The following is a 13,862-nucleotide window of genomic DNA, read 5'->3' on the forward strand; positions in this document are numbered from 1 at the left end:
AGGCCTACTAAGATGAAGAAATCATCTATAATCTATCTATAACATAATAAAGAAAAGAATTGGCTTATTCATGTACGGGATAGGAGATACACGAATGACGCATCATCACATCTGAACTACTAGACTGAAATTAACTTGAAATTTTGCATAAAGATTTTTAATTTACTGAGGTTATAGGCTACTTCAAATTCTTCAATATTTCAGTACGTCAAGTTTTTAATTAGTCCCTTGCAGAACACGGGTTACCTGCTGAATAAATAAATTTGGCATATGGGGTTGAAATGAATCTAACAACAAATTGAAGAATATATTAATATGTTTATTCATTAATGAATTAAAAAGCAACCAATCTACAATATTCTCGATAACAATAATATTTTTTGAATAAATCTCATCAGTCTCTTAAAGCAGGAAGAATAATACTTCTAGACGAAAGGTAACAAACGCTAAAGAAATGATAACTTTAAGAATCGGAAAGTAGTGCAAATCCAACTTTATGAATATTGACCTAAGAATCGGAAAGTAGTGCAAATCTGTTTTTCTTGTTGCAGCTTTCATCATCCGAGTCCTCCTTCTCTTCATTCTCATTATCATCCGTTTTCGCTTTGTTGAGCACTGGATTGATTTCCTCATCACTGTCGAAAGAATCGATTTCATCATCTTCTTCGGGAGAATGGTGCGACCTTTTTTGTTCATTCGCGGCATCGAATTCAGCCAATCGCGCCTGAATCCATTTCACCATCGGAACATCGGCATGTTCTGCCCAGAACACTGCAAAACAAATAAATAAGTTAAATTTCTGTATCGATGTATTTGCATGCCAAAAATACCACAGAGAAAAGATGCCATAATAGTATCCAATGTAAAATATATAAAAATATAAATCTCAGTTACCTTTTAAATTATTTTGTCACAAAATGTTTCGGATATTATAATATCCAATGGTGTAGGGCGTTAATGTTCCTAATTTCAATGATAACTCAAGCCGATAATCCCAGCAGTTCTTTTAGGTGAAGCTATGTGACGCTGGTAGTCTCTCATACTGTGACGTTCTTACACTTTCACCCCAACAAACATTAATAAAATATAGTAGTCGACAGTTATCGGCTTGAGTTAACAAAAATTAGAACATGAACTACCTATACCATGGTATATCTTATGTTATATTTTTTATAAAAGACAGAAGATTGAAAACAAATAAATACGTTATTATGTGATTACATTATAAATTTCAACCTGCAGAAATAAATACGTTAAATTTCTACTAAGGTCAATACAGTCAATACAATTCATGACAATACAGTCCTCCAAGAAAGCAGAGCCAAAGAAAAACCAGCTGAATTAAAAAGATAGAAGAGATTTACTTTAAATTGTTTTCTGAATAATATAGAATGAATTTTTAACTTGCTTAAGGCATTATAATTGTTTATATTTGCTTGTACTTGAAATTATGAGTGAATCGAATCATCAACTCTACATTGCCTATAGACTGTGCATTCTAATAATTAGGGTTTGAAGCAGAAAAAAGTTTTGGACGAATGCCTCTTTTTTACCTGACTTGTATGTATTATTCATAATAAATAAATAAATGAATAATTATTACAATAGATAACATAATGATATGACAATAATTGTTGCATATAATGTGGCATCCACATGTGTATTTATTTATTTATTTGCATAAATACACACATGGAGACAACAGTCTCCTTGAAACATTACAACATTTTTCATTAAAAAATTAGATTTAAAATAAACAAGAAGCTGAGAATAAAACAAGAGTAAAATAAGATAAGAACAAAATAAATTATACAACAAAAAAGCGCCTATCTTATATTCATTGCTGAAACTACTTTCCAAGAGAAAATATGAGAGGTGGGAAAATATACACTTTAAATATATTAAAAAGAACAAAGAATCATGTGGGCACTGAGAAGAAAAAAGTCACAAAAAAGAAAGAAAGAAAGATGTCATACGAAAACATGGCCACAAATATCTATCCTAAATTAAGCCCTTCAGAGTGTTGCGGCGGAATCTGCCACGAGAGCACCCAAAGACGTCTAGGCGCCCACAAAAGAGATTGAAAAGCCTCTGGATTCTATTAATTGGAGAGTTATAATGACTTTCTGTTCTGGAGCGTGTTACAAGAAAAGAGAATGAAGAACGGCGAGCTATGGATGAAATGTAGATATTAAGTTTAGAAAGTAAATAAGCAGAATCTATTTCATTGTTAAGTAAATTGTAAAGGAAAATAAGGGATCTGACATCCCTTGATTTTAATGTTTCAATTCCAATTTCAGCGTATCAGTTGGGAAATCAAATAGACAGTAAATTTCTTGTAATACATATATCTCAGAAATTTGTTTTGTAAACGCTCCAGAATGAGAATTTGGCCATTGCAATATGGACTCCAGATCTCAGAGGCATATTCTAGGAGATTTCTAACTAGTTACTTGTATAGGAATAAGAGAGGGGCAACATCACTAAATGGTGAGCATGTCCTTAAGATGAAACCCATCTGCTGATTAGCCCTACTGCATATGAGGTCCACATGACAATTAAAAGTAAAATCACTGGTAAACACTACACCGAGATCCCTGAAAGTTTTCATCTCTTCCAAAGGAGTGCCACCAATATTATATATATTTTCAAAAGGAGCCAACTGTCGAGTGAAACTTATAACTTTGCACTTGGCCACATTTATTTTCAGTCTATTAGTTTCACACCAGACTAATAAACTATCAACATCCCTCTGAAGTTTAATGCAATCATTGACATTCTTTATTTCTCTGAATAGTTTAACATCGTCAGCGTACATGAGGCAAGAAGAATTTTTAATAAATGAAGGAAGATCGTTAATAAATAATAGAAAAAGTAGTGGCCCAAGATTAAAGCCCTGTGGCACGCCAGATGAACGATAAAAAGGAATCAGATTTATGATTACGTATCATAAAATATTGCAATCTCAAATGCAAGTAACTCTCCAGAAGTTTGACTAAGTTATCACAGAAACCCATTACTCTGAGTTTATTAACCAACAATCTGTAATTTATTGTATCAAATGCCTTAGAAAGATCTGCGTACATGGCATCAAGCCTTCCCCTACCGTCTAACACTGTGGACACTTCATTGCTGAATACCATTAGATTAGTTACAGTGGATGCCCTGGTAAGAAACCATGTTGCTCCTCTGCAATAACTCTCTTGACCTCTCCAAATATAATTGCATGTAGTATTTTTTCAAAAATTTTGGAAAAAAAGTTCAAAATAGATATAGGTCTGTAATTCCTTATGTCTGTTCTTTTCCCCGACTTGAAAACCGGGGTTATTTGAGCAATTTCCCATTTTTCAGGGAATTTAGCGACTTGAAAACCGGGGTTATTTGAGCAATTTTCCCATTTTTCAGGGAATTTAGAAGTTTTTATAGCTAGATTGAGAATAAACTTTAGAGGTTCAAGAAGAACTGCTGCACAACCCTTAACAATAAATGTGGGAATAGAGTCAGGGCCTTCAGAGCAACCAGATTTTAATCCCGCTGTAGCAGATAGGATCTCATCAGAAGAAACATCACCAATGCCTACACTCAATCACAGGCCGCCAGACATCCCCGGACTTCCCCCGCATGCATCAGGTGCAGCAGGTGTATCAGCCTCATAAACAATCTCGAAGTAACGTGCAAATACATCCACAATGTGAGAACCAATGTAGGACTCCCCACTCAGCGTCATAGTCGACTCCACAAAGGATGTCTTTCTCTTGCAATTTACGTACATCCAAAAGTTCCTCACGTTACTACACACACCAGATTGAATGGAATGTATATAGTTATTATATGCTAAAGTAATTCTAGTCTTCAAGGAGGCTCTCAACGTTTTAAAAAGGTTGTCGTGATGAGGTGAAACTTTCCTCTTCCTTGAACATTTATTCTTCATCTTTAGATCAGATACTATATCTGCAGAGAACCAAGGAGGATATTTAGGATTGTGCTCTTTCACTTTAATCTTTGGAATACAATCATCCAAGTGTGAGTACAGTATTTTGTAAAATTCATCCACAGCCGAGTCGACATCAACACAACCGGATAAAGAGTCCCATGTTGGCCCAATGAAGGCCAATGACGACCAGCGCCAGTGTGTGGATGGGTGGCTTGCCAGCGCTGGCCTAGACATTACAAGGCTGGGCCAGTGACTGGGCCAACATGTGGACTATAGTGAGGTCCACGTTATAATGGCAGTGCTTGATTAGCAATGGTATTGCTATCCTTGTCTATCATTCAACAAAGCGGATAGCGCTATCTATGTCTCGCTTTGCTCTGTTGCCAGATCGTCTCTTAACAATGTAGAATTAATAATTAATTAACTAAATATTTCATCTTCATTATGAAATTATTGAAAAATACAATTATTGCTCAATAAAATATAATTGATTATTTTTAACGAGAATGAATAGCTGATATTATATCAATAAACCTGTATCAACTACCGTCTATAGAGTGCATTCTCCTATCTTTCTACACTGCCATTATAACGTGGACCTCACTAAAGGCATTAGCGAGCAAGTCCTATGCGAGCAAGTTGATAAGGATTATAAAATTAACAAACCTTTGCTTTTTGAATATCCAGGAGGCATGAAGCAAAGAGTGATCTTTCCGTCGAGGGTCATTCTCAGAAGACTGTTGGCAGCTCTGTACGAATCGAGTCTTGCAGCTCTAGCTGTTCTGAATCCCCTTCTTAGAGCCCAACCTGAAAAACAGATAATACAAAATTTATACAATCTACCGACAAATTGTTTTCAAAATTACTAAAACTCACTTACAATAGCATACAATTTGATCCTAAATCGATCTGTTTTAATGTACAGAAGAAGCAATCTTGTGAAGCAATAAACTATCGCATTACTGTAAAACATAATGCAGCGGCAAAGGAAGAGTGAGCGGATCTCATTATATCTCTATAACTTTCAAGACGTTTTATAAATATTTTTCGCCACACTGCACAGAAAGCAGCTGTTTTCCAGTCCCTAAGTAGATCTGAAAGACATTGTTTGCAGACGACTCTCGTCTGACGTCAGAACAGGTTTCTTTCCGGCCTAGGCCGGAAAGAGTACCCTTTCCAGCAGCTAACATGGAACTAAGAAAGGTGATCGAAAAACAGCTTATCAAAAAACTTTTCCCTACAGTTACCTTGAAAAGTGGCCATTCCTGCACTGATTACAGAACGCAAAGAATCACTTTTCCGCTCTAGTGCGGGAAAAATGTTTTCTGCACTCCAGATTTGCAACATGGGAACACAAAATAGTTGGTGGGTTTTATGGAGGATTAGTGCACGAAAACAAAAATTAAGTTGGTAACAATGACTGTGTTTAGATTTAGATAAGAATCATTTCAATGGCTACCCTACATTTATGATAAAATCCCAATCTAGAAATCCAAAACAAGAATAATGTTCATCTAAATCATAATTAAAAAATCATCGTTTACGAATTCTCATCATTTAATAATAAATAATAGTTCTTTTCTATTGATAATTAATATTTCAACTGCGTAAATACTGGTTCTTTAAATTTAAATATTTCAAACTACAAGTTTCATTTGCTCTGAAGTGGACTGTATAAAACGAATCAAATCTTTGAGTTGAATAATATATCCATTCAGGAAAACTGCATACATAGAACATAGAAAATCAGGAAATGCACTCACCAAATCCCAAATCCAACATGGTCATGAATCGAATTGCTTGCCTACTTATATTTGAGGTAAAAGGTGGACAGTTGGATAGGATAGATGAGAGGAAAAGATAGGTGAAATTATGTAAACCGATCTATCCGAAATGCGATTGTTAAAGTTGGTTACTTGCTGTTTTCCCGTTCTAAGATGAAGTTTACTCTCTGGATATATAAAACTATGACTTGACTATTGATAAAAACAAAAACTAAAAATTGAGTTCTGGCATTCACTTTTCACTAATACGAAAGTGAATAACTTTTCACGTAGAACGAAAATACAATATGTATGTACATGAATAAATGTATAGGCCGAATTTCCTATAATATTAAACGACACGAATATTTAGGCCGATTCAAGACGAATTTCCTGAATCTTAAAGCCTCGAGAGCGAGTACATAGCTGTACGGAAGCTAAATCCACTCTGACTCGCAAACTTTCCAGTGCCTGGAACGATAAATTTATGAATAATAGATATTATAAAATTATAGAACTCTCCTGCCATCTGGCAGTCAATGAGCGAATGAATACAATTTCAAATGGCCTCAACAGCAAGCAATGAGAAAAGTAGCAAATATACATTATAAAATTCGAATTTTGAGGTTAAATGATTACCGTTCGATATCCATATAAATAAAAAAACATAAGAATACTACAATAAAATAATATTCTCTGTTGTCTATGTTATTTTATAAATATTTTTCAGTTTACTTTGAGCATTTTTCTCGGTAATTTGAGCAGAAGTCTAAATTTTTGAATCCTGTTTCTGTAGTTTTTAGCTGGATGAAACAAACTTAGGTACGATTCTTCCCGCTTGTTGGTTCAGCCATCTTGCAGCCATCCCAATCAGCTGTTGGCATGTATTTTGAATGTGAATTTTTTGTTCTATCTGTATTTTTTCTGATTCTTGAATGAATAAAAATGAGAACTTTGGCTGAGAATTTTCAACTTCAATTGGATTATTAATTTTTGAATGAATTAAGGTTGTTATTAATAACAGCATCACACACACACAAACATTTGATGGATTTCAGCCATCATTTTACCTATAATTACCCATTTTTCATATTCAATGGTAACTGTAGGAAAAATTTTATGTGAAATATGTGTGCAAAGTTCCTCTGCTGCACTCAAGAAGCAATTTCAAGTAAAAGTTTCTTTTGGTGCAGCAAACTGTCACTTTGCACACTAGTTGCACAAATAACTATTCATTATTTTTATATTTGTAACATTTTATTGTGTTTTATTTGTTTCATAATTCTTTGTAATTTTGTTTGTCTTGTTTTGTGTGTTTTTAATAAATTAAAATTGAAATTTGTGTTCATTATTCAATAATTAAAACATTTATAATAATATCATCTTATTGTCATTTGAAAGAATAAAAAAGTATAAACTGAACCTCCCACATAATTGAACATCATCTTTTAGGTTATTTAGACAAATCAGAATAAAAAATAAAAATACTTGGACAATTTCCTGATATTCAAATTACCTCAGATTTGCTAGAGCTATCACCTTCCATTTTTGCTTTCGGAAGAGCTTAGTAAACAACTATTCTCATATATATATATATATATATATATATATATATATATATAATATATATATATATATATATATATATATATATATTGTTTATTTTTGTGTGTGGCGAAAAATAGCGTTCACACCACGGGCAAAAATGTTTTTCTGGCTCTCAATCTTTTCTAGACCTCGGCCTACGGCCTTGGACTTGAAAACCGATTTCAAGCCGGAAAAATCTCATTTTCTGCTCTAGGTGCGAAATTTACTATTTTGAATATAATATAATGCAATATCTACATACCATCACAAATGTCCATGGCAGACCAGGTGGTATCATCCTCAGGATGAGGAATTCTCAGCAGTTTCACTAAATCCAACCTTTCTGCAATAAACTTGACCACGCTGAACGGTTCCTTCAACTGAGCTATAGGATAGCTGCCCATTATAACCTGCAAAGTTAACACAACGGATTGTTAAAATATTATTTGCAGCAAGATAAAAAGTAAATAAAAAATAAAATTATTGAAAGGTCTGATTAATAATTATCATATTATAATATTATAACATCAGCCAACATCTGCTTGTGGTAAAAGAATGATTGGTTTGAATTATATAAAATATCAGGGGACCGAGCTTTGCTGTAGAGTGTAAAAGCATAGAAAATTTGTAACGAAAGATTGAATTTATAGTTTATATTTATTTATTCATTTTTTCAGTCGTACAATTATTCTTTCGCCCCACTTGGATGTAATGAGCTGGTTTTTGTGCGTCATATGGAAGCCGAAAATGATTGTTTTCTGACCAGGTCGGTATAGTATCTCAAGTCACAAGGACGGGAAGGGCCGTTTTGCAGGCGAGAATGATGTTTCTAGTCGAGGCGTCAGCCGAGACTAGAATTTCATTCAAGCACTGCAAAAGACATTCACATCCAAGTAGCTTACACCATTTTTTGTGATAATAATCTAGAAAAGAATAATTGAGAAACTGAAAACATTACCTGCTTGTGCTGACATTAATACATGCATTCTATAAACATAACCTAGTTTACAAGTTTCAAATCAGGAATTTCTTGATTGCCGCTAAAAGGCGGCAGTTTTGCTATTCCAAATTCGGAACTATAGTGAAGTCCACGTTATAATGGCAGTGTGTAATTTGCAATGGTGCTGCTATCCTTGTCTATCGTTCAACAAAGGAGATGGCGCTATCTCTTTCACGCATTGCGATGTTGCCACATCGTTTTTCAACAATGTATAAATTCAACTAATTGACAAAATATTTAATCTCAATCATGAAAATTTATTATTAGATCTTTGAAAAATATATTTTATTGACAAATAAAATATGATTGACCATTTTTAACAATAATGAACAGTTAAATTGATCAGATATACCAGTATCAGCTGTTTGGGTGGCAAGGCTGAGATCTGGCAACCCTTTTCTCCTATCTTCCTACACTGCCATTATAACGTGGACCTTACTATAGGAAACATACTTGACTGTAAAGAAAACATATGATTTTATTACTGTATAGTATGCTGTAATGAGAATCATATTTGTTCTACAATCACCTGTTTACTGGCTTGGTTTCATGGATGTAAAACAGCTGAAATTGAATGATTATGACAAAACAAAATTTTTCGCCCCACTTGGATGTAATGAGCTTGTTTACGTGCGTCATATGGAGGCCGAAAATGATTGTTTTCTGACCAGGCCGGTAAAATTTTTACGGCCCTAGGGCTGTAAAATAACCTTGAAGTCAGCTGATTCTGATTTGATGTGAATGTGTTTACAAAATGGTTTATGAAACGGAATCAGTTTATGCTTCTAGAGTTGAATAAGTATTCTGCAATAAGATACTATCATTTTATTTGGATGAATAAAATACAGATAAGATATATATTATAACTATTCAAATTCGATTTTCAGAGTAGGATAGACCTTCTAACCTAAACTTCCGAAGTCGACGACAACAAGCATTGTTGACGTTGACATTCAGATTGGCCAAATTTCAAGTGTGCTAAAACAGCTGATCAAAAAACTTTTCATTATTTGTCTTTATTATTCAAGAATCAAAACATTTATAATAATATCATCTCATTGTCATTTGGAATAATAAAAAGTATGAACTCAACCTCTTACATAATTAAACATAATCTTTTAGGTTATTTAGACAAATCAGAATAAAAAATAAAAATACTTGGACAATTTCCTGATAATCAGATTACCTCAGATTTGCTAGAGCTGTGACCTTCCTGTTTTGCTTTCGGAAGTTCCTAATAAACAATTATTCTCATATTTATATTGTTTATTTTTGTGTGTGGCGAAAAATATCGTTCTCACCATGGGCAAAAATGTTTTTCCGGCTCTCAATCTTTTCTAGTCCTCGGCCTACGGCCTCGGACTTGAAAACCGATTTCGAGCCGGAAAAGTCTCATTTTCGGCCCTAGGTGCGAATATACTATTACGGCCCAAGGGCTGTAAAATAACCTTGAAGTCAGCTGATTCCGATTTGATGTGAATGTGTTTACAAAATAGTTTATGAAACTGAATCAGTTTATGCTTCTAGAATATTGAATGATATAATTTGCAATAAGATACAATAATTTTATTTGGATGAATGAAATTCAAATAAGATATATTATTAACTATTCAAATTCGATTTTCAGAGTAGGATAGGACTTTCAACCTCAACTTTCGCAGTCGACAATAACAAGCATTGTTGACATCCAGATTGTCCAAATTTCAAGTGCGCTAAAACAGCTGATCATAAAACTTTTCATTATTTGTGTTTATTATTCAAGAATCAAAACATTTATAATAATATCATCTCATTGTCATTTGGAATAATAAAAAGTATGAACTCAACCTCTTACATAATTAAACATAATCTTTTAGGTTATTTAGACAAATCAGAATAAAAAATAAAAATACTTGGACAATTTCCTGATAATCAGATTACCTCAGATTTGCTAGAGCTGTGACCTTCCTGTTTTGCTTTCGGAAGTTCCTAATAAACAATTATTCTCATATTTATATTGTTTATTTTTGTGTGTGGCGAAAAATATCGTTCTCACCATGGGCAAAAATGTTTTTCCGGCTCTCAATCTTTTCTAGTCCTCGGCCTACGGCCTCGGACTTGAAAACCGATTTCGAGCCGGAAAAGTCTCATTTTCGGCCCTAGGTGCGAAATATACTATTACGGCCCAAGGGCTGTAAAATAACCTTGAAGTCAGCTGATTCCGATTTGATGTGAATGTGTTTACAAAATAGTTTATGAAACTGAATCAGTTTATGCTTCTAGAATATTGAATGATATAATTTGCAATAAGATACAATAATTTTATTTGGATGAATGAAATTCAAATAAGATATATTATTAACTATTCAAATTCGATTTTCAGAGTAGGATAGGACTTTCAACCTCAACTTTCGCAGTCGACAATAACAAGCATTGTTGACATCCAGATTGTCCAAATTTCAAGTGCGCTAAAACAGCTGATCATAAAACTTTTCATTATTTGTGTTTATTATTCAAGAACCAAAACATTCCTAATAATAATCGTATTGCCAATTGAAGAATAAAAAGTATAAACTCAACCTCCCAAATCAAAACATAATCTTTTAGGTTATTTAGACAAATTGAAATCTACCCAAACCCAGTTCAAGTACTGCGTTCACCACTAAACCTAGTGGATAATTTTGGAACTACTTAAAACTACTAGAAACAACATATTTCTTCAGATATGTTATTCATTATCAAAATATGGGAACAGAATAGTTTTGGGCCATGCCTGTTGTTCTTTCCCAATCATATTTATATTATTTGTAATTGTATCCATTAAAAAACAAAAAATACTTGGACAATTTCTTGATTGAATAGCACAGGCATTAGAGGTGTGGCTCTCGAATGCTTTGCTTCCTACCTGGCTAACAGGTCGCAACGAACTAGAGTGGGTACGGAATTGAGTGACTTTAAAGTGGTTTCACATGGCATTCCACAAGGATCAGTACTTTCTGGGCCTCTTTTTTGATATATATATAAATAATCTATGCAATGGAAAGTTTGAAGGAGAGCTATCATCATTTGCTGATGACACAGCTCTATTCTACAAGGCCAAATCCCTGGATGAATTGATGAATAAAATGCAATCAGATATTAACCTATTGAAGGGATGGTTTACTATGAATTGGATGGTAATGAGTCCCAAGTCCAAATATATTATCTTCAATCCAAGAAAAATGTTTTCATTTACAGCCCCTTTGAAATATCACGAAATTTCATGTATAGCCAATAATTGCGATTGCCCTTCAATTGAGCAAGTTAAAGAAATAAGTATTTAGAGTTTATGTTAGATTGTATTCTAACATGGAAGTCACATGTCATGCATTTGAAAAATAAACTTATGAAATGCACAAGAATATTTTATATGCTTAAATCTATATGTCCCCCTGATGTGATGAGAATGTTATACTATGCTTTTGCTGATTCAAAATTACAGTATGGGTTATCCATTTGGGGAGGAGCATACCATACAACACTCAAACCACTAATTACATTGCAGAAGACATTCATCCGCATGGCTTGTAATGCAGGGTATGTTGAACATTCAAGGCCTTTGTTTAGAGCAATGAGAATATTGCCATTCCAAAATTTATATATTTATAAAGTACTAAAGATTTTCTTCGATAGAGCCAGCACTGAACGAAGGTGTGAAAGACCTGGATTAAATTATATCTTGAGAAATCGATTAGATGTGAATATCCCAAATTTAACTTTATTCAAAAAATGTTATTCCTTCTTGGCTCCAAATTTTTATAATTTACTCCCTATTACACTAAAATTATTGAATAATAAACACACGTTAAGTGAAGGAGTACCTTATGCAATTAGAGGATATTAATACTTTTATCATATCCCTGATATAACTCAACCTGTTGTACTTTGCAATTCAATGTCATTATATTTGCATATGGTCTCTTACACTGAATTATTGTGCGTATACTTTGTATTTGTATCTTTATGTTTTTCCCGTGGAATTGCTTTATGTGAAATGATTTCATCATTCATCATCATACCCCTTATAGAGTTAGAGGTAAATTTCATATGATACATTTGGTAGTCAGTGTATTTTAAGAATTGTATATCCTATTATAATAGCTCATTTATGTGAAGTCCACTTTGTTTCTTCTAATTTATGTCATTCTAGCAGTATATTTGTAATATTTAGAGACCAGTCGGTCGCATCAAATTACCCATCTACCTAGTTCTTAGCTCTAGTTTTAAGATTCATGCATACCACCCCACACAGGCTAGTCCTCGGGGCGTTTTTTTGTTTTATTCATTCTTATAAAAGAATCTTATCATTTTGTTACATCATTACTACTGTACGTGTCTATCTTTAGATGATAAGAAACAGATTTTTCCTGTTATTGTACTAGTTTTTGGATGAATAAGATCCTTTTCATTTCATTTCATATTCAGATTACCGTACCTCAGATTTACTAGAGCTATGACCTTTCAGTTTTGCTTTTGGAAGCCCCTAATAAACAATATTATTCTCATATATATATTGTTTCATTTTTTTGTGTGGCGAAAAATAGCGTTCGCAACACGGGCAAAAATGTGTTTCCGGCTCTCAATCTTTTCTAGTCCTTGGCCTACGGCCTCGGACTTGAAAACTGATTTCGGGCCGGAAAAGTCTCATTTTCGGCCCTAGGTGCGAAATATACTATTACAGTTATATGAGGAGGCACAAAAGGCTAATGCCCAGAACTGTCCCTTTTCAAATTCATACAAATCAAAATCTATGTTAAGCTAATATCAGTCATCAAAATAACAATTTATTCACACTTCAAAAAACAAACACATCATCAATTACAAATATATATACTATGAATTCGATTTAGAATGATATACTTTGCTACAATATTTGTTAATATACTATTCTACACTAACAGCATCTGGTTACTATTTTGGACTTTTTCTTCTCCCGAGGTCAGCTGAATGATTCCACCACACATGCACTCGTTCACTCAATTCCATTACGGTATCGACAGACGACAAAATTTCCAGCTGTTTTCCAAGGACGTATTTATCCTTTTAATGTCCTTCAGCGAGTTATCCCAGGGTTGAGACCTAGTGCAATCGAATTTTCATAAATCATAAACCTACTTTCTTCCAAATTTCGTGAGAATCGTTAGAGCCTTTTTCGAGATCCGGTCACATACAGATATATAAACATATAAACAGAAATTGCTCGTTTAATAGTATAGGATTTAAGTATATCAAAGTAACATCTTTTATAAAAAATTGCTTTAGAGTTATGTGCTTCTATGAGAAGTGTATAAGTTTAAGTGTATCAAAGTGACATATTTTATATAAAATTGCTATAGAGTTGTGTGCTTGAGAAGTATTTTAATATTGCTCATTATTTCATTATTCAGACTATTTTTCCAACACCACTAGTCAGTAAAACTGCCTTGATTTTACTAGCGAAACATAGGATTGATGTAACCACAAGTCATAAAATATTGGACACTGTATTCAGAGAATATCGGGGACCGAGCTTCGCTCTCAAGTACAAAAGCATAAAAAAATTATCACGAAAGAAGAAGTT

The 13,862-nt window shown here is 33.5% G+C and overlaps 1 protein-coding gene across 2 annotated transcripts in view; it reads right to left on the minus strand.

Moving 5' to 3' along the window:
• Window positions 1–297: 297 nt before the first annotated feature.
• The window catches only part of LOC120352063 (guanine nucleotide-binding protein-like 1), a 37,648-nt gene continuing 24,083 nt past the window's right edge, over window positions 298–13,862 (minus strand). Inside the window, exons 9-11 of one of the 2 annotated variants that reach the window (XM_039431556.1) lie at window positions 7,547–7,694; window positions 4,601–4,741; window positions 298–771 (exon numbers count right to left, since the gene is read on the minus strand). In XM_039431556.1, coding sequence (XP_039287490.1) covers window positions 509–771; window positions 4,601–4,741; window positions 7,547–7,694 — 552 coding nt within the window. In that variant the 3' untranslated portion in view covers window positions 298–508. The remainder of the gene's footprint in view (window positions 772–4,600; window positions 4,742–7,546; window positions 7,695–13,862) is intronic. The other variant, XM_039431555.1, reaches the window with a different exon arrangement.

This window comes from Nilaparvata lugens, chromosome 6 (genome assembly GCF_014356525.2).
Source record: "Nilaparvata lugens isolate BPH chromosome 6, ASM1435652v1, whole genome shotgun sequence".
NCBI lineage: Eukaryota > Metazoa > Arthropoda > Insecta > Hemiptera > Delphacidae > Nilaparvata > Nilaparvata lugens.